Here is a 19,945-nt window from a genome sequence, read left to right as displayed (position 1 = left end):
TCTCACTCTGTTACTGTTAATGAAAATGTTTTACCCCATTACTTGTTATAGGTAAGATATTTCCAATGGTTTTGGCTTCCTTTAAATATTTGAACCCTAAATACATGACCAAGATGAAGTAAATGCATATTGTGAAATTAAGGAGTATTGATGAACTCAGACCACTACAACTACACGGCCTAAAGAGAGGGTGGTCATAATCCCCAACAGAGAGGTCCTGAAACTTCTTAAGAACTCAGCTGCTGCAGGAGGGAGCCTTGATGGAAGAACTGTGCCCACAGGGAGGTCTGCAGGACCGGTTTCCATACACACAGCATGCCACAATGAATCTTGGAACGCCACAAATACATGCATCATTTTAGGCAGGTAAGAAGCTGATTTACTCGTACCATGGGGCCATCAACACATTGGTACAGGGATCTAATACTGAACTCAACAGACACTCCGTCAACATCCATGGAGCCACAACTAGTGATCCATCAAAATCCATGCTCAGCTGCCTCAGCTGAGGCTGCAGGCAGTGACCCTCATTAACACAGAGCTAAGTAGATGATGCCTGAGCCTCCTTAGGGACCCAAAGCAGGCCAGTCCCAGGAAGCTCTGGTGGATGGGTGCCTTGCAGCACACCCTGTGCTCATATTAAAGGACTTGGCTCCCCACAGGAGCCAGCAAAGACCAGCACTGATCACCAGGTAAAAATCTGTTGTATATATATAGACGTGCTCTACAGCAGACTCTCAAGCTTGTGTTTCTTGCTGCAAAGGTGTGTCTCAGTCATGAGACAACTGTCCGCCTGCATGGTTCTTCTGACACTAAGTGCTCACTGAGCTGGCCCCGAGCTTCCTTCAGGACAAGGAACACGGAAGGTGTGACTTTGCACACTGGGCTCCCCAGTGAGGATCAAGACGGGGTATCTCGAGTGGGGATTTAATCCGCGATGCCATGAGCTCTGGGGCACAGAGGGTGGCTGGTCCAAACAGACAGCCTGGCCTCACACTCAACTCAGCGGGCTTTGGGCTCTGTGCTGGCCTAAGGTGACAGTGGGGCTATTCAGCCTGGAGAAGAAGAGACTCAGGGGTGACCTTATCGCTCTCCACAACTACCGGAAAGGAGGGTGGAGCCAGGTGAGGATCGGGCTCTTCTCCCAGGTAGCAAGTGACAGGACTTACTAAAGCTGCTCCAGGAAAAGTTGAGGTTGGACATTTGGAAGAATTTCTTCACAGAACGGTGATTAGACATTGGAATGGACTGACCGGGGAGGTAGCGAAGTCCCCATCCCTGGAGGTGTTTAAGGACTGGACGTGGCACTCGGTGCCATGGTCTGGCTGACAAGGTGGGGATGGGTCACAGGTTGGACTCTGTGATCTCAGAGGCCCTTCCAGCCGGCCTGGCTCTGTGATTCTGTGCCGGGGGCCGCTGCGGGCGCTGCCCGGGCCCGGCGGGGGCGGCGCGGGGCGGAGGGCGCTGCGCAGCCGGTGCAGTGCGGCGGGCGGGCCCGGCGGCTCCGCGGCCATTCCACGCGGCGGCACCGGCCTCGCACGGCGGCACCGCGGGAGCCGCCGCAGCCCCGCCATGGCCAAGGAGGGAGCGCAGCGAGCCGAGGAGACGGAGCAGATGATCGAGAAGGAGGGCGGCAGGGAAGCGGCCGAGGGCGGCGCGGGCGGCAGCCTGCGCGCCGGGGACGCCAAGGAGATGCGAGCCGTGGTGCTGTCCGCCTTCGGGGGGCTCAACAAGCTCCGCGTGTCCAAGAAAGCCATGCCGGAGCCGCAGGAGGGCGAGCTGAAGATCCGCGTCAAAGCCTGGTCCAGTATCGCCCCTCGCCCTCTCCTTCCCGCGGGGGGCGGCGGCGCGGGCGGGGTGCGGGGTCCCGCGGGTGCCGGGCGGCCGGGCGGCCGTGTGCTCGGAGCGTGCGAGCCCCGCAGCCCCCGGCTCTTGCGCCGACTTCCCTCACCTGTGGCTTCCCCGCGGGGGAGCCCCGCTCCCGGCAGCCGCCGCCGCCCCGTCCCTTCCCCGCGGGCGCCGGGACCCCCGGCTCAGCGCTGAGCTCCGAGCAGCCCCGGTCCGGGGTGGGCAGCGGGGTTTGTGTGCGCTCGGCAGCGGATGCGAAGGGAAGAAAATTGTCAGTGGTATTTCATGGTACCAGCTGAGAGGAAGGGGGGGGGGAAAAGCCTGGGCAACTGCGTTCAGGGTTTGGGTTTCTTTGAGAAATGTGGGTGCCAGCTTGTGCGTGTTGCTCAGCACCTCTTTTCCGTCTGACACTGGCTGTTGTTTTTCTCCTGGGAATCGCTTACTTAAGTCAGCATCCTTTTTCCTCGCAGCTGGTGTGGCAGCGTGGCCAGAGCTCGGGATAACTTCCCAGTTTTACTCCCTGTGTTCAGGTGACAAGTGGCTACAGTATAGCAGCATCCTGAAACAAGCTTTCCTAGATGGCTTTTTTTTCGTATTCCCAGACAATCGGAGCAGATTGTTCTTCCTAGATTGCTGGTTCGTAGTGCACATGTTCCTTCGTGAAAATAGGATTAATTTTTTTGAGTGACAGAAGCCACATTAGGATCTTACTACACAACTTGATGTTTACCAAAGACTGAATTAATTTTGCCTAGGCAGGGATTTATCTTCTGTTGTCCTTTTCTGCTATGTGAAAACATGGAGCTTCTGGAAGGTGAAGGCCAAGTTGTTTACTTAAGAAGTAACTTATGTTAAAACTGTTACTGAAAGGGGGCAGTGAGCTTGTTTTGAATCATGTATCAGTGGATCTGCTTCAGATCTTGGAATATCCTGATAGGTTGATGTAGCTGAGTCTCTTGACCTGTTCAGGTGCTGTGCTTTCCATCGTGTTCTTAATGATGCTCATAAGGTTTGGGACCCATGTGAGTATTCCCCCTTCCAAGGTGTTGCCTATGAAAAATAGGGATATCCATCAATCTGAATGAGTACTAATAAATAATGGGCTGGGATTTTTTGCATTCACGTTTGGTGTTGGGTTTTTTTCCTCTCTACTAGTCACAATGGGAAATGCAAGAAATTCTGTGCTAAGTGAATAGAACTGATGGTAGCATAGTAGCTGTTGGGCAGCTCATTTTGCTATCAAGCAGGGCTGTATTTCCATTTGAGAACAGTCTGTTTTGTTTCCTGAGTGATTTTTTTTTCAGCCATTGGCTTAACAAAAGTTAACATGCAAAACTAAAAATATTATTAGCACATGGATATATTCCTAGAAATGTGTCAGGGATTTACAGCATTTTCCAGTACCTGTATAAATTCCACTTTCATGAAACCAGTAGCTGCATATGTATCACAAACAGCAAGCTACCTGCACAAGAACACTTGGCTATAAAATAGAATTGTGCAGCCACAGCTGCAGCTGCTCTCCAGGGCTGCAGTATCAGTAGAGCTGTGTGAGTTGCATGCGTGCTGTTTGACATCAGCAGACTGCTCAGCTGCTCCACAGTTAACTGCCAGGTTGCACAATGCCTCGTGTGTTTTGGGAGCTTCCCTTCACGCTGGAGGAGCCTGCAGGCTGGGTAGCATCTGCTTGTCATTCCTCACTGGAAATGGCCATAGGGCTGAAATGTGACCAGGTCACCAAAGTGTGCTTCCAGGCAAGGCAAAATCAGTTTGCTGATCTTTTTGACCCAAGCCTGTAAATGCAGAAGATTGATTGGGATGATGATGGACTCGGGAGACCGGATGAGAAAGGTGTTGGCTCTGCCCAGGGCAGCGTGCACGTGGTGATGCAGGCAGTGCTGAACACACCCAAGATGGGTTGCTCCAGTCATCAATACTTCTTACAAGTCATGTTATCAGTTGAATCAGTTTTGTAGTTGACTGCCCCTAGAGATTATTATTATTATTTGACTCGACAAATTGATGGAGAAAAATAATCTTTATTTTAAGAAGGATATGCACATGCTTGATAAATAGTATACACCAGTAGCAGTGCAAGTTCTGTGTGGTCTCTGAATTCCCTGGGGATAAAACCAATTGAATCATATGTCTAGACCCATTAAGTCATATACATACACTTCGTAGTATGGTACCAGAAATGGAGGAGATGGAAGCTATGTTGCTATTGGCACTAAGCCAGATGAATAATTCTTTTGAAGGTCTGGAATATCAGTGATCCAATTGAAAATGTGTCAGCTGAGATGAGTCATGTGTTAGCCTCATTCAGTGACTAAGAAATGGAACAGCCATCGATGTCCAAGCTGAGTCACAGCTTCTTCATATTTCCTGAAATAATACTTGATTGATAATGATGAAGCAGTTGAAATTCCTGTATTTGTTTGTATTGTAATTTGCAGGCAGCAGAATGTTGGGATACATACTGTTTAAAAGATGAGACAAGTAGCTAGAACGAACAGAAGCCGTATTTCGGACAGGTTGTGTGAATAAGCAATGGTGTCTTATAATTACATCCCTCTATTGTTCTTTTCTCTCTTATAATTATTTCTTCCTTGTGCTGCTGTACATGTGCATCATGAGGAATGAGGCAGAAGTGACCCTTCTGACTGTGACTGTGAGACAACAGCACTTTAAAAGACTGGAGCAGATAAAAGAAATTCTAAGTGTAACAGCGTAGTGGACAGAGAATCAGTGTTGCTCCTAAAGGCAGCCTTGCTCATATAGTGTTGGTGTTTCTGGATAAAAAGCGTGAGACCTGATAACTTTAAACCTTTCCTTTATATCTATAGATACAGATATAGATATAGATATATGGGGTTTTTTGTTTTTTAATTTAAAAATTGGGCAGTTTGCTGGCTCAGGTTAAGAGGAAGGATTTTGAGAATGCAAAACTCAGTACTCCTTATATTTGCTCTTGACTTATATTTGCATTTTATTAATTTCAGTAATTAATTTCAGTGGAGTTTTACTGTGAAATAAGAAAGACAGACCAAAAGCAGCACCTCTCCAAACCAAAGTGTCATAGAGTGGTCTGCATGATTTGGGATTTTGCAATGGAAGGTATTGGGCATCCTTGAGTGTGTGGGATGGAGCAAGGAACAACAAGCTGACTGTTGCTTTCCATATGTAAAAAAAGGGAAATAAAAATGCAGCAAAACTAAACCATAAGTACAAAAAATAACATTCAAGGCCCTCTAAAGTACCTGGTGTTACAGTAGAGCACTGTAGACTCAGAAAGTCAGATTCAGATTCAAGGACACTTCCATATTTGATAAACTGCCTCCAGTGATGCACAGTTAATCCAGCCTGTGCAGGTCACAGAGACATCCTTGCTCCATCACAGGGAGGTTCTCGCAGAGCTCCTGTGTCAGTGTATTGTTCTTGGTAATTCATATCCTTCCCTATCTTCATTTGCATACAGCTCTTGATTTAGGATTAAAAATACACTGCCTACTTTTTGTCACTGGATTGCTTTGCATTTACACTTCTCCTGCTGCATATATGCCCTTACCTAAAGTTCAGGAGTCACTTTCGAACAGGCTGTGCTGGCTTGCCCTGGTACAAGAAATAAACTGTGCTTAATTTCTAAAACCACCACTCTTCATGAAACGTATTTTCTTGTGATGTTCTGTGCAACCAAACTTTTCCAACAGTCTGCTGTTGATTGAATCCCAAGGAAAGACTTGGGTGTCTTGGATGTAGTTACAAAACTAGCCATCCGTCTTTAGGCCCTCCAGGTTATTCTAAGGAAAAAAAAATGGCTGAGTTGACAAATAAAACATAATCATGCTTTCAGATCTACTGGTGTTCAAATTTCTCAGGTAAAATAAAACTTCTGTCCTTCCTTGAAAGTGGAGAAGAATAGGAATAAATACATGTATATGAGTACCAGGGATGTGACAACATGTAGGAATGTATGAGATGACAGATTAAGTGAATGAAGAAGAAACTCTCTGTAAAGTGACTAGAAATTATTGGAAAGCCGGGTCAACACTCCATGTTTCAACTAGTAATTAAATTGATAAGAACATGAGACTTGATTATTACATACCATGTGTAGTGTTTTTCTTCCCTTATCACACCTGTTCTAGTGTGAAATCTTGTAGGTTTACTTTAATAGAGATGAACTCTCAATATAATTTTGCTGCCCTTCATTGGGGATAAAGAATGGAATTAGGACAGAGCTGAGCTGCCAGTATTATGTCATTAGATGCAGAACTGAACATGTGCCTTTTCAAAAACTGTCTGACAAGTTACTTCATGAGAAGGAATCTATTTGTGATCATTGTCATTAGCAAGAGCAATGGCCTTTGCATATTCACCTGTCTCCTTCTTGCCTACTTGTTATGACATCACAGTGTTTCCTGCCTGTTCTTGCAGAAATGTAGGGAAAAGTTAACTTCTTGTAAAACGCTTGCAGTGGGGAAAGATGTATTTTAAAAACTGTTGCTGAAGGTGATGCACACAGATAGTGGTTGCCACCATCAGTGCTGTAGGGTTCCTGGGTTTGTGGTATGTTTTGGAATTTTTTGTCTGTTTGTTTGTTCCTCTTCCCGAAACAATGACTGCCTTGCAGGCATTTTGCTATTTGGAATTTCTCTTTCATTATTGACATTATGGTAGGAAGTGGTCTTACCCACTGGATAAGAAGTGACCTTTCGAAAATAATTTCAGATTTTCCAACTTAACTGTGAGAAAACCTCTCCTAACCTTCCATATGGTTGATATTATAAGCTTTGTGTAGGAGCATGGTGAAAGTTGTGCATTCAGGTTGCTCTTAAACCCTCCGCCACAATTATGTATGCTTACATTTGGTGGGATTTCCTTCCCCCTCCCCAGTGACCTACATCCCATGAATGCCATGTTGTCTTCGTGTTAGGGCTGTGTGTCTACTCTACCTTTTAATTTGTTGGGTCTGTTCAGTCTGTCTGTGTCTTGAGTAGTATCTGACTAAGGCTCCATCTCATAAATCCTTGTGCACATCAGTAATGTGACGTATCCAAGCAGTTGCTGGTATCACATGTGTGAGTAGGACTGGCTGCCTGCTTGACTAACCATAAAAACAGGGCTGTGTTTTGGAACAATGGATTAATGATGAAGAGGTTTTCAGCTAGTTAGGAGTTTTAAAGTTTTAACTATGGCATTAAGGCCAGTAATCAATATATGCACATAGTAGATAAGCGGTGCCTTTTCTTTTTTTTCTTCTTTTTTTCTTCTTTTTTTCTTCTTTTTTTCTTCTTTTTTTTTTTTTTTCTTTTTTTTTTTCTTTTTTTTGTGGCTGCCTGGAAAACCACAAAATTTTCCTTAATAAAATTGGATAGCATACAAAACACAATGCAAAAGTGCTTTAGGATTTTTGCAAAGCTGGCACTATGGGGAAAGACCTATATTTTTTTCTGAGCAGCAAACCTGAGGACTTCAAAGACCTTAATAACTTTTGCAAAAATGTACAAACATGATCCAGGAAAGAAAAGCTTTAGAACAAGACCCTATCTGGTACTTAGTAAGTTCATGCCAGAGTTTGGACTCCTGCCTGAGAAAAACACAAGATGCATTCCTGGGGTCACATCAAAGGTTAGGACAGTTAGATCATGTAGCTCCTAGCCCAAAATATCTATAATGTGTGAGGCTTGGGGTTTTTCTTCCTAAATTGACCTGGGTTTGTTTGCCAGTTGGTAATGCATTCTTAGAAATGTCAATGTTTTGCTGTATTGAATTTTTAACTGTCCTGGGTGCCTGCTCAGCAGTCCAGTAAGCTCGGGGCTGCTGGCAGCTCTGGTTGCTGGGCACGTGTACCCTCTGCCCAAGAGTGGGAATGTCTGCTGGGCCCCTGTTACCCTGCAGAGCCCAGCTTTTTAATGCTGCCCTGGAGTTTTCTGGCTGTCCCATCACTCGGGTCAAGTTTTCCTTCTCTACTTTGATCTGTGGTAATAGTCTTGATTTTATTTTTTCCTGTGTTTTACAGTGGTTTGAACTTTATTGATCTGATGGTGCGGCAGGGGAATATCGACAACCCTCCTAAGACGCCACTTGTTCCTGGGTTTGAATGTTCTGGAATTGTAGAAGCTCTTGGAGACACTGTGAAAGGATTTGAGGTAGTATTTTTTATTTTCAAAGTGAGAGTTATAAGTCTCATATAAATAATCACCAGTTTCTAATCCTTTCTGCTCTGCTGGTGACAGCACCCTTCACCACCCTGTTGCGATCTAAAAGGTCAATTTTTCCTTGTTGCTTCCCAAGCATGAGAATGACCTCTTGAATTAGTTTCTGAATTGACCACTGTCATCTCCTTCAAATCCTTCCTGAAAAGTCACTTGTGCCATGTGCACATCCTGATGGCTAAATAGGAACTGGAAAGCAGGACTGATGTCCTTTAATAAAATGAAAGAAATTAAGTTAACTTATTAAGTTTCTTTTCTTGGCCATGTTTGCTGTAATCACTGCTCTTTTCCTCAAAGCCCAGGTGCTGCTGATTCTAGTTCCAGCTTTTGATCTCGAGATAAGGAGAGCCCTGTTTACAATAAGCATTGCTTCTTAAAACTGTGTGCATTAATGAGGTGCAGATTAAATTATCCTGATTCTGGATATAGGACTTATTTTGATTTCTCCAGAAAAGCATCTATTTCACCTGACAGGATGTGATGAATGACAAATAGTTTATGTATATAATAAAGCTTTCATAAGTGGTTATGGGCTCTTTGGTATCTCTTATTGCATACAAACAGCATTTTGTCCTGCCTCCTATTCCATTATTGATATTAAATGTCTATATTCACTGCAAACTTTCATTTTATTGCCTAAGTAGGTTAAAAATTTTGGAAATAAATCCTGAGCTAATCATGTCAATCCTGTCTTAGTTATTTGCAATCAGTCATGTCAAAAGGTAATCAAATTTTCTGAATTCTTATTATATCTGGATCTTAAGAAGGTATAAATAAATATAAATATTTTTATTTAAAGATAACATTTTTCCCTTCTTGAAAAGCTAAAATTTGTCAGTTGAATGAAGATAATGGCCAGTTTAGTTTCAACTATGGTTTCAGTGATGAGATCTTCTTAGGGCATTTCTCTCAGTTCCCTTCCTGCCTCATTTCTGCCTTGAAACAAGTCGTAATCTTTCAATGTATTTGTTACAAACAATAACTGAATTATAATTTTGCTGTTTGAAAACCTTTGCTGCTTCAGTAGTTCTGCTCTAGTATCTGTACTTCATAGCTGTGCTCCATACCAAAGAATATTCTCTGAAAGGAGTACAGAAAGCCTCTGCTCTAGATCAGCACTCTCATTTTTAAAGTTGTTGCTATTTTTAAAGGGCATTGTGAGGCTACAGCATATGGTGCTTGTTTGAATAACACTGCACCTGACTGATATACGGTGCCTCTTTTAAAGTGACGTCTTTGTTCTGACTGGGGAGCACGTTTGTGCACTGGTGTACTCCCTGCAATTGAAACAAGCCATAGTATTTCATTTTTTGTATATAATCTGCATAGGCCTGGTTGTGTTTGAGTGATCTAGAAAAGGGTCCACACTCAGAATGACAGCTGTGCATGGGAATGAATCCATCAGCAGGAGAACGTGCCACGAGGATGACAGAAGAATGTTTTGTTGGTTTCTTTAAGGAATTCTTGCACAGAACAGGAGCACACCAGATCTCTTGGTGTCTCCTTGACATCTGTTGTTACCTCTGCCCACAGCAACGGCAGAGATTGCACCCTCTATCTTCTGACCTTCTTTCCCTGGGTAGAGCTCTTCCAGTTCAAGCCCTCCTAAAATACGTGTAATGCCTATTCCTTCTCCCATTAAAAGAAAAAGCTGGTTTCTGATGATGACAGCTGTATCAGGCCTGATCTCTCTCCAGTTTTGGGGTTGATTTCCAAGAAGTGAGGTCTAATCTGACTAGGCTCTGAATAGTGTCTGGTAAGATGTGGTACCTACTGTTACCAAGAAATCCCTTGGGAATCACCAAGAGGGACTTCTCTGCATTCTTTTTGGTAATCATTTATGATTTATGGCAAGAATATAGGGCATATTAACATCTGCACTAGTTAATCCTAGCAGACTTTCTATTTTAGATGCTTCTCTAAGAGCAAAAGGGAACCACAGAGTGATTACCAGTGAGGCATTGTTAATTTGAATGTTTTTCAAAAGGAGAAGGCATTTCAGTGAAATTGGAATGACAGCTCTGTTTCAGCATTCTCATTCTAAAAAGAGACAAATCCTTCAGAACTGTCAGCAGCATCTTAGCTTTGAGCAAACCTGCAATATCCCAAAGCCAAAGCGGTGACAAGCACTCAGGAGACCAAAATGTGCGTGTGCTGTAAACGTTTGCCTGAAGGCAAAAGTGTTGTGCTTTACTCCATACCTGTAGTTTCTAAAGCATTAGAGAGTATTAGTAGAATGTGAGAGTATCAGGCAGATAAGCAAAGTTATTCTAGAGGGACAGCTGCTGTTAGTTTTAGTTAAAACACAAAGACCTGGAGTTTGATGCTATTCCTGTCTTATCCTGTGGCTCCATTGAAGAGCTCCTTTCGTGGTTAAGGATGTTATTTTGGTTGGTGTATTCCAGAAAGACAAAGGGTCTGAAGCAAGGTAAAAGATGCCATGGGGTTGCTGGTGGCAAGCAATTATTGAGAGTTTTAAAGAGTTGTGCCTGTGAAGATTTTAATACACACTGGCCAACATTTGCTCAGTGTGGCTGTCCCTTGCAGACCCAGCAGCCCAGTTCCAGGGCTGAAGGTGAGCGTTGCTTTACAAGTCTGGCTGTGCCTTGTTGTTGCTCTTGTCCATCTGAGAAGAGTCAGTATCTCTGATTTAAAAACCTGAAGCTGCAATGAAGGCCATATACAAACATAAGAGCTTGATGTGCCAGACCTCTGAAAGGTTCCTAGGAGCAGCCAGCTATACCTAATATTTACAGAAAGCCTTTATATCTCCATAGTGAATTACTCTTTCACTACCATGTATTTTCAGAAGAAACTGAGTAGAGAAATGTTGCATTTAAGGTAATATTTCATTGCTCCTTTAAATCCTGTCAAATTCACTTTGCAGAGTTAACAGTGCCTTAAAATCCAAAGGTATATTTTTGATGTTTAAGGCAGCTTATTTGAAGCTGTAGAATCAAATTCTGCTCTGATGCATGGCTGTGAAGATTACAATCATGGATATGTCCTGGTAGAATCAGTTAATAGGATAATAAAAACAGAGAGTGGATACAGATGGTGTTATCTTCTGAATGAGAGCTTTTGCAACCCTTTCATGTGCTCCATCTACCAGAGTACAAGGCCTCCCCTTCTCACTCCACAGAGAGGAAAGGTGGCTCTAAATTAGTGTGAGGATTGAGAAAACAAAATGAAAATTATCCTGGATATAATTTTCTTTATTGCATGCTTCTCATCAATATAATTATAACCTTTTCCCCTCATTTCTTTATCTTTAAGCAAAATTCCTGGTTATTAGTAAGAAGAATGCTGTTTTCATTGTTTACCTTTGTTATTTGAGAGCTCTGCTAGCAAAAGATGATCTGTATTAGTGATGATACAGACTGCTCTATCAGACAAGAGTGTAGCAAAAAAAAAAAAGAAGAAGAAGAGGTGGCTTTAACTTCTTTTGGTTATTTTTGTTACATTAAAAATGGTAAAAGCCCAAAGCTGAGCAGCTTAACTGCTATTTTGCCAAAGATGTGGAGCACCATTTTCCTCACAGTCAGCCGGTGACCCACACCTTGAACAGGACTTGCAGGTATTGCAGGTTGCTCTCTACAGTCTCAGTTGCAGTCAGATCCTCAACGTTGTTTTCTTCCTTGTTTGTAGATTGGAGACAGAGTCATGGCTTTTGTGAACTACAATGCCTGGGCTGAAGTAGTGTGTACCCCAGTAGAATTTGTCTACAAGATCCCAGATGACATGAATTTTTCTGAAGCTGCTGCATTTCCCATGAACTTTGTAACTGCCTACATGATGCTCTTTGAGGTTGCTAACCTGAGAGAAGGCATGTCTGTGCTGGTACACTCGGCAGGAGGTGGGGTGGTAAGTTGGAACTTTTGTTGCTTTCCTGTCACTGAGTAACTGAAGGAGTCTGATGTGTCTTGATTCCTGAAATGAGCCAGAACCTGCAGTTTGATTTGATATCCCTGTGTGTGAGGGATTGCACTGGGAGGAACTGCATCTGCTTTCCCATCCAAATGCTGATGTGAATAGTTGGCAGGAGCTCTTGGTGAAATAAAAATGTTGTGACACTAAACTCTGAAAAAACCTCACGAAAAATCCCCTAATTGGTTGTCAGCAGATCAAGGATCAAGTGTTGTCCCAACTACTGCATTCCTGAACTTACACATGTTGTACTTTTATGTTAAAGAAGGGTGTAGTGAAAGGAATAAATAAGCTCCCTGCACAAGGTCTTTGTAGGTAACCCTAATCCTCCATACAGTACTCGTCCCTCTTGGAATACACGTGCACATACAACATGTGAGTGTGTGTGATGCTTTCACTGTGAAAGATTTCTTTTTCCCCTGTGTTGTAGATGGACTGAAGGCAGTGAAAAATTCTCATGTGAACCCTGAGGAAAAGGTACAAATTCTAAATTGGAGCCAGTGGTGGCTGCTGCATGTTACAGTTTGGATCATTCCTGCGGAGGCATTGTGTGGCACGGGCAAAGGATGAGTTTATGGGAATACCAGGCCACACAGTGAAATAAAGAGTTGGGATTTTGTGTTACCAGTTCCTTGAAGTATCTTTTAGGAAAATCTCTATCCTTTGAAAAATATTAAAGTTTTGTGCAGAATATTAAGATATTGACTGGGAAGTTTGTTTACATTTGAAATTATGCAGTCCTTTTTCATAAGACAGATTTTTCGAGCTGAGCCATTAGCAGATACCAGCCTTTGAAACTAGAGTACCTTTTCTGTGTTCTTGTTATGGCTTATTATGCTAAATTAATGTTCTGTTTTCTACTGAGGTCTGGTGGGCAGCCCCAAACACGCCATCCTTAATTCTGTACCCTTAGACCTTCTTTCGGGTTCTCATATAAATGAAGGCTGTAATCAGTGGAATAAATTCATGAGTTCCCTGTACAAGGTATTTTTAGCTAACCATAATCCCACTGGCAGTAAAGGGTTGGTCCTATTGGAATACTCGTGTAAATGAACGGAATTTATAATCGTATTATGCTCTGGCACAGCACAGCCCCGAGTGTTATGGCTGACTATTGTTCTGTAGTGGGAAATCTCTTCGTGTGGAATTCAGGGCTGTTAAAGCAACATGAGGCCACACATTCAGGGGAATATCCTACAGGAATCAAAGTCTCAGCTGTAGCTCTAAGGCCATTTGCCCACCTGGCAGTGGGCATACAGAATTAGCCCCAAAGCAATCCTGCACATACCTGTGTATCTTGAGAAAATGAACTCCTCCTTTTTAAGATTTCTGTGTTTCTTGCTCTTTCTGACCTCAGTTGCCTCTGTTACTTCCTTCTTCTTTTCTTGTCATGCTTTGTTAATGTCAGCTCTCACGTATCTTCTGCTCTAGTGCCCAGCTTCTGTGCTGGGCTGTTCCTGGAAGGAGCTGCTGGCTTCCTCTGTCATCCCAGCTGTTCAGTGGGCAGCTTTTGGCTGGTCCTCTGCTGTGGCTGCTCAGAACCTTCTCTGAGAGAAGCTAAGGGAAGGATGGATCCTGCTTGGCTGCCAGGAGAACAAGGAGAAATCAGATCCATCACTTGCTAAGCAGTTAAATAAACCAGAGTTTCCAAGGAAAAGACCAGACATGCAGGAAGAGCAGCCAGGCTGGCCAGTAAGTGACGAAGGGCTGTGTAGGATCCCGGGGGGACTGTAAATGAGAGGGAGACCATGTGATGAAAGGGCTGGCCAGCCTGCAAGCCAGGATGCTGATCATTGTCCCAGGGCCTCACACGGTCCCTTGTTCCTTGTAAGGGAAGAACACGGAGAGCAAGAATTGGAAATTTTCCCATTGCTTGATAGGTTTTTGAGGTAAAATACCACTCTGAAGATGCATGGATTTTTTGTTCTTTCTGCTAAGCAGGCATAAAGATTTCAGAAGGGTCTGTGTTACCTTAATAATCTGTCTGTTAATCCTTTGAGAAATCTGACTGTTTCAATCAAACAAATCATTCTCACAAAGATCTTTGTTAATGAACAGAAAACTGTCACTGAAGCTGCTATAAGAAGATCTATTTTTGTGCTGTTGCTTTAATAGATAGAATGCCCTTCCCCGCTTTCAGCAAGTGGGAAATCTGTCCAGTTTGTTTCTAAATGTCAGAGAAATTCCAGAACACTTTCATGAGACAATAGGCTCCCTGTGGGACTAGAAGTTTCTAATTGTTCATTTCTCATTATGCAAGATCATTATTTTAGCTGCTTCAGGCAGTTTATGAAAAAGAACTTGTTGCTTCAAAAATGTTTGTTAGGTTCTTTGTTCTGGCTACTCAGTCCTGTTTAGGAAGATCCTGCAGCTTTTACAATAAATGGAGTCAAGGACTTTTACTCTTGTGTATTATCTCAGTTTATTTATGTGGCCTTCTTTTTGTTGGTAGATATTTTTGGTAGTGAGGTAACTATAGCAATTGTCTTTCCATCTGTGCCTGGAGTGTGATTAGTAGGGAACAGTATCCTTTAATGTCTGACAGGTTGCTTTAGATAAGTCAGTTTATTTATTCCAGAAGTTCCAGGGGACATCAGAAGATTAGGGACAGAAAAAGGAAATATACCAAGATGACTTGTCTTGAAAAATGTCTCACACACCTGTCTCTGTGTTACAGACTTGAATCAAGTTCCATATACCAAATGAGTGCCTTCCCTGCCACCCACTCCCTGGAGAGGTCAGGGCATCGTGCCATCTTCCCTGGTCAGGGAAGGAGACGTGGCCACTTGTAAGGAAGCACTTTGTGTCCCTGAACCAGGAGAGAGGTGGACACCCACAAACTCTGCTGCTGACACTTGGTACATTGTACCCTTCCCTCAGAAGAGGTGCTGCTGCAATGCTTACAAGGGGGGATTGGAAGGAGAGATGACATTTGGTTTTCATAGGGCCAACTTGTTGATTTTGATTGCTTGGAAAGGGGACTGCTTTGGCTTTCCTGTCTCTTTTTTCCTCCTTGGGACAGGGGCTGTTAAGACAGACCGACTCTCAGCTCTCACCCTGGACAGTGAAGGAGGCTGAAGAAATTTCAGGAGCCTTCCCAGAAAGCACAGAACAGGCAGGCTCACAGCTGCATTCCATGGTTCCCTCAGGCTTTGACAAGAGATGAATACTTTCTAAATCCTGCTGCTGACTGAGATTCTAACAAGGTTGCCATTTGCTCCCTTTCAGGCCTCTGCTTGGCAGGACAATTAGGACTTCTGATTAAACTGTTAAATTGAATAGCAGGGCAGTTCAGTAATTAACAAAAAATATAATTGTCTAATACAAATCGAGTTTAAATGCTTAAAGCGATGGAAATGTTTGTGTCCTTCTGAACTGATTGCTAAAATAGGGAGAAAGCCATAACATCAGCAGACATTAATGCTCAAAATGATGACTCTGCAAGAACATGAGACTTACTGTAGGACATATATTGGTTTATCTTAACTGTGAAACACTGTAGTTTGAAATGACTGTAAGGCAATGGAAGAGTAGCTTCCTTCACATATATACTCCTAGATCTCTTTAAAGTGAAGCAAAGTGGTGACTGAAGAAAATACCCTGAGAAAACTGAGCAGTAGTGTGCACCCTGCTGGGACTGGTCTGCTCTAAGAGGCAATTAGTTCTTTAAAATGAAGACTAAGTCAGTGCATTCAGTGCAAGTCACAGCACAGGCATGGATGAGATTATAAAGTTTTGCTTAAAATTATGAATGTAAACTGTTGAATTAGTATAAATACAGGACTGTTATATTAAATAAAAAAGGGAAAAAACCTTATCCTTTCTTCTTGAGCTTCAATAAATCCAGTCCCTATTTCTGTGATATCTGCCTGGAAAATTAATTCCTGCAGGGCTTTATATTTGTGAGAAAGAGCCATTATGCCCATTTGCTTATTTGTTTGTTCTTCATGTACTTCCTATTCTGAATATTTAGAGCACAAAGCTTTGGTTATTATACCAGGTTTTTGTAAACACCAGTCTCATCACTTAACCCCTCAGACTCAAGGCAGAATTATAAGCCAATTCTTTAGCATTTTGATCTTGCAGATGCTAAAAATAAGCTGCCTTCCATGCAGGAGCATTGATTGCTTCTCCTGGAGCTGTTGTCTGACCTTCCCTTTCAGGCTCAGCAGCAGAGGAAGTGCAAGCAGAGTAAGTTACAGATGCAGTTCTCATGTTCAAATTTGAAGGGTAAATCTGACTTGGCAACAGATCTAGGCCATCCTGGCAGGATTTGTTACTGCTTGGCAGGAACCCTCTTTTTTATTGTGTCTCCCCTGCATACATTGCAAATATTTGAGGATGTGTTCCCTGCTGAATCACCGAAGTAGTGATATTTTGTCTGACAAAGAACTGGCATTTCTTAGTGAATCTAGTCACCTGCTATCACAGACAGCATATAGGAACCCTTTCAAGAGAACAATCTAATTTCTTCTGTAAAAAAAATACCTGTGTGTTTATCCACTCAGAATCTCTCTACTCTGTCTTGCTCTGTGAGAAAGCTTTTCAGACTTTATTTATGGCCAGTTAATGTATCTTTGTTCCTCTGCTGGTGTTGTCCATTAATTAAAATAGCTCCTCTTTCCTCTTGAGGCACTTCTTTCAGATCTTTGTGGTAGGATATGTATGTGTTTATGGCTACAACAAGCTCATCATGAAATCTCTCCTTGGCCTGTATTTTTCAGGCTGAAAGCAGGTTTGTTTGGTCATACCCTGTTTTTGTAAGGTTTGATGTCTGTTTCCTGGGTCATCCTCCAGGCAGGTCCTGCTCCAGGCAGATGAGGGTGTGTTTCCTGGGCTCTGAGCTGTTAGGGAGCACAGCAGCAGTAAGATGGTACGAAAGCCAGATCCTGTTAAAATAGGTCTCACAGCATTTGTGATCCTTTCAAATATTGTATGGGTAGGCTGCTCTGTCTGCACTTAGCAGGAAGGAGCACATTAAATAGCACTCCTGTGTTTGAGTCAGAACTCCTTGAATGTGACTAATTAGAACTGGCTCTTCTCTTGGATGGTCCTGGCCAGCACACTGTGCCATGGCACTAATCCAGCCCACTTTGCTGACACCTTTACTTGGTACCTTGGAAAAGAGCACTTGCTCTTTTCATATTAGGAGTTCACAGCTGCTCTGTGTTTGATGAAGTGCTTTCCTCTAGATTCATCTGCAGCAGCCAAGGAAGGGAATAAATCAGCTCACACACTGTGTAACCAAGTCTAAGCTGCTGTAAGTACCAAGCTGTTCAAGCCAGGCAGGGCAGTGGAGGCTGAGCTGCTGGTACATGCTTCTTCTGAAGCAGTGGATGTGCTCTCTCCCTCAGCAGCACTGCAGAGTCCTGGTGCCACAGCCAAGCCCATTTCCAGACGCTGCCGCAGAGCATGATCTGTTAATCAAACACAAAAGCCCAGTGAGCCATGCACAGAAAGCGATTTCCCTGACCAAAGCAAGCTGCAGCCTTTGAAGGACTTTCTTTCTGCCTCTCACAGCCCTGCACTCCCCAGAGGACATGTCCTGTCCCCAGGTCACCTGCAGAGCCAGGTCACAGGCAGTGCTCAGCTCTCCCTTGGCTGTTCTGCCTTTCCAGGTGGAGTTTGTTTCCTCTGGATGGGTTTTGCTTGGGTACATTGTCATAGTTCCACCGAACTGCAGAGGATTTGTGCCAGATGGAGATTCAGCCCTGAGTTTTTGATGCAGCTCAGCTGCACAATTTTGCAAAGGGGCAAGAAAAACACACCCTGCTAATTGTTGCAGAAAATGTTTTGAGGGTGAGAGAGATCATTATCTCAGGGTCACTTTTCCCTTCCCTCCACTCCAAAACTCATTTGTGGTGCACTGAGTGTAGCAGATGCTGCCTTATGCTTGTCCAATAATCACATTTTAGTTTGTGCACTCTGCATGTTCACCCTAGTGTTTGGTTTCCAATTTCCTTTGCTGAAATTGGGAAAATGAGGCCTTCAGGAGATGAAATGTTGTGTATCAGACTTCACCTAACACCAGAGAAGAGTTTTCCTGATGCCACGAGATCAGTAGATGATTCCCCTTGCAGTTTTCGTGCTGTGTTTTGAGTACTTCACACCACTTTCAGGTATGGTTATGTGGAATCACAGCATTTTGGAATTTGGATTCTTCTCACGTTTGGTTCCAGACAAGTTTCTTGTGCAAGATAAAGTCTGAATGCTATTTTTAAAAATGCTGTAGCACCTTTGGGCTGCAGAAATATATAATAGAAATGGTAATTCTTTACTGATGTAGTTTTGCAGGGTGGTATCTTTTACATGGTTTATTCTCTCCTGCTATCAGGCTGTCCTCAGTTTATATAATAGCAAAAAAGATACTTTTCTTCTTGAGAAGATTCTGCCTCATAGCTGCTGTAATTCAGTGTGGAGCTGACACATCAGGCATCAGGTCAGACTCTTTTGGAAAGCCACTCACTTGTACACCTTATTTATATTTCATCCAGAACTGTTTGTGTTAACAAGTTAATTAGATTAGTAAGTTTCGTTCTATTCATGCTTTCTATTTTGACTTTCAAATATCAATGACTTTTTTTTCTTTGAAATTGTTTAAATGCACAGAACAGTCAATTTCATTGTTACTTCCTAGAAAACAACTTTTCCATTCTTTTAGGTGATTATCTCAGTATGAGAAGGTTCCAATCCTGCAGGCTTAGACATGGGTTTTAAAGCAATGGAATGTGAAGAAATCTCAATTTTTTTTTTTTTTTTTGGCGGATCTAAAACTACTGTAAGGATATAAATTTATATTAATTTCTATAATAATCATATGCGTAGATTAGGTTCAACATACTGGTTTTATGAATTGACAGGATACCTTGAAAAGGAATCCATCAAGCAGACTGTGAAGCTGGAGACACATCCAGCATTAGCAGACATCCTTCATCCCACAAGCTATTAATTTCTTTAATCTAAACTATGTAATCCAAGCCATTAATTTCTCTGAGGTTTCACCACATGATGTTCTGCCTCACTGGAAACGTTCAAAAAATGTGTGGATGTGGCACTTGAGGACACGACTTAGTGATAAAACATGGTGATGGTGCTGAGTTGGTGGCTGGACTTGATGGTCTTAGGGGTCTTTTCCAACCATAATGACTCTATGATTCTGTGATAAGTAGTGTATAAAATATATGAATATATTAAAGGAGATCAATTCTGCTTCAAGGGAATAATTTGTAACCATGTCTATCCCTTCAGTGAATCACCTGATTATTTTTTATTCCCAAAGACTGCTAAATTCCATTAAAGGTAAAATTAATTGTTCAAGTAATAATTTTTTTTTGCCATTTAAACTTATTCATTTTCCTAGGTTCAGAAAGCAAGAATCTGGTCAGTACTTACATGTAGAAATTGGCATTGTATACAGAAAATTAGGTATGTGAAGAATATTTTTCAACCCATGCTTGTGTAATTTAGCACCTTCTTGGAAGGTTTTGGAGTTCATACACTACTTCTGCTAACATGGTTCTTGCTTCCAAAGCCAGTGAAGGCTGGTAGCAGAGTTGATGTGGTTTTGCCTGGACAGGGAGGAGACAGAAAACCCTCTTGTCCCTGTTTACCACAGAGCAGGACTGCCGTGCCCGTGGTGGGAGCGTGCAGGGGCACGGGAGCCAGCATGGACTCCTCAGCTGCCCTGGGAGGAGGATGCTCCTCCATCCAGCAGCAAAACCCTTTGTGGATGCTTCTTTTGTGAACCCTGGATCTTCTGAACACTGGGGCTCAGTACTTGCAACTAAAACGTGTAACCCTCTAAACACTGGCGACTAATCCAGAGGCAGCTACATGATTTGAGGGATTAGAAAGGAGACTTAAGAGTGACTTTCATAGCCACAATGCTGTTATAGAGCTTAGCTGAATTCCACAGAAATTAGGGAAATGGTTGAGTTCATAGGTCGAGTTCA

The 19,945-nt window shown here is 42.9% G+C and overlaps 1 protein-coding gene across 1 annotated transcript in view; it reads left to right on the top strand.

The window, feature by feature from the left end:
* The first annotated feature begins 1,456 nt into the window (after window positions 1–1,456).
* Window positions 1,457–19,945, top strand: part of VAT1L (vesicle amine transport 1 like) — a 56,602-nt gene continuing 38,113 nt past the window's right edge. Inside the window, exons 1-3 of the mRNA XM_039558131.1 lie at window positions 1,457–1,802; window positions 7,871–8,000; window positions 11,715–11,930. Coding sequence (XP_039414065.1) covers window positions 1,573–1,802; window positions 7,871–8,000; window positions 11,715–11,930 — 576 coding nt within the window. The 5' untranslated portion in view covers window positions 1,457–1,572. The remainder of the gene's footprint in view (window positions 1,803–7,870; window positions 8,001–11,714; window positions 11,931–19,945) is intronic.

Source organism: Corvus cornix, chromosome 11 (genome assembly GCF_000738735.6).
Source record: "Corvus cornix cornix isolate S_Up_H32 chromosome 11, ASM73873v5, whole genome shotgun sequence".
NCBI lineage: Eukaryota > Metazoa > Chordata > Aves > Passeriformes > Corvidae > Corvus > Corvus cornix.
Note: the sequence above shows the minus strand (reverse complement) of the source record. Positions and strands in the feature narration are given on the sequence as shown.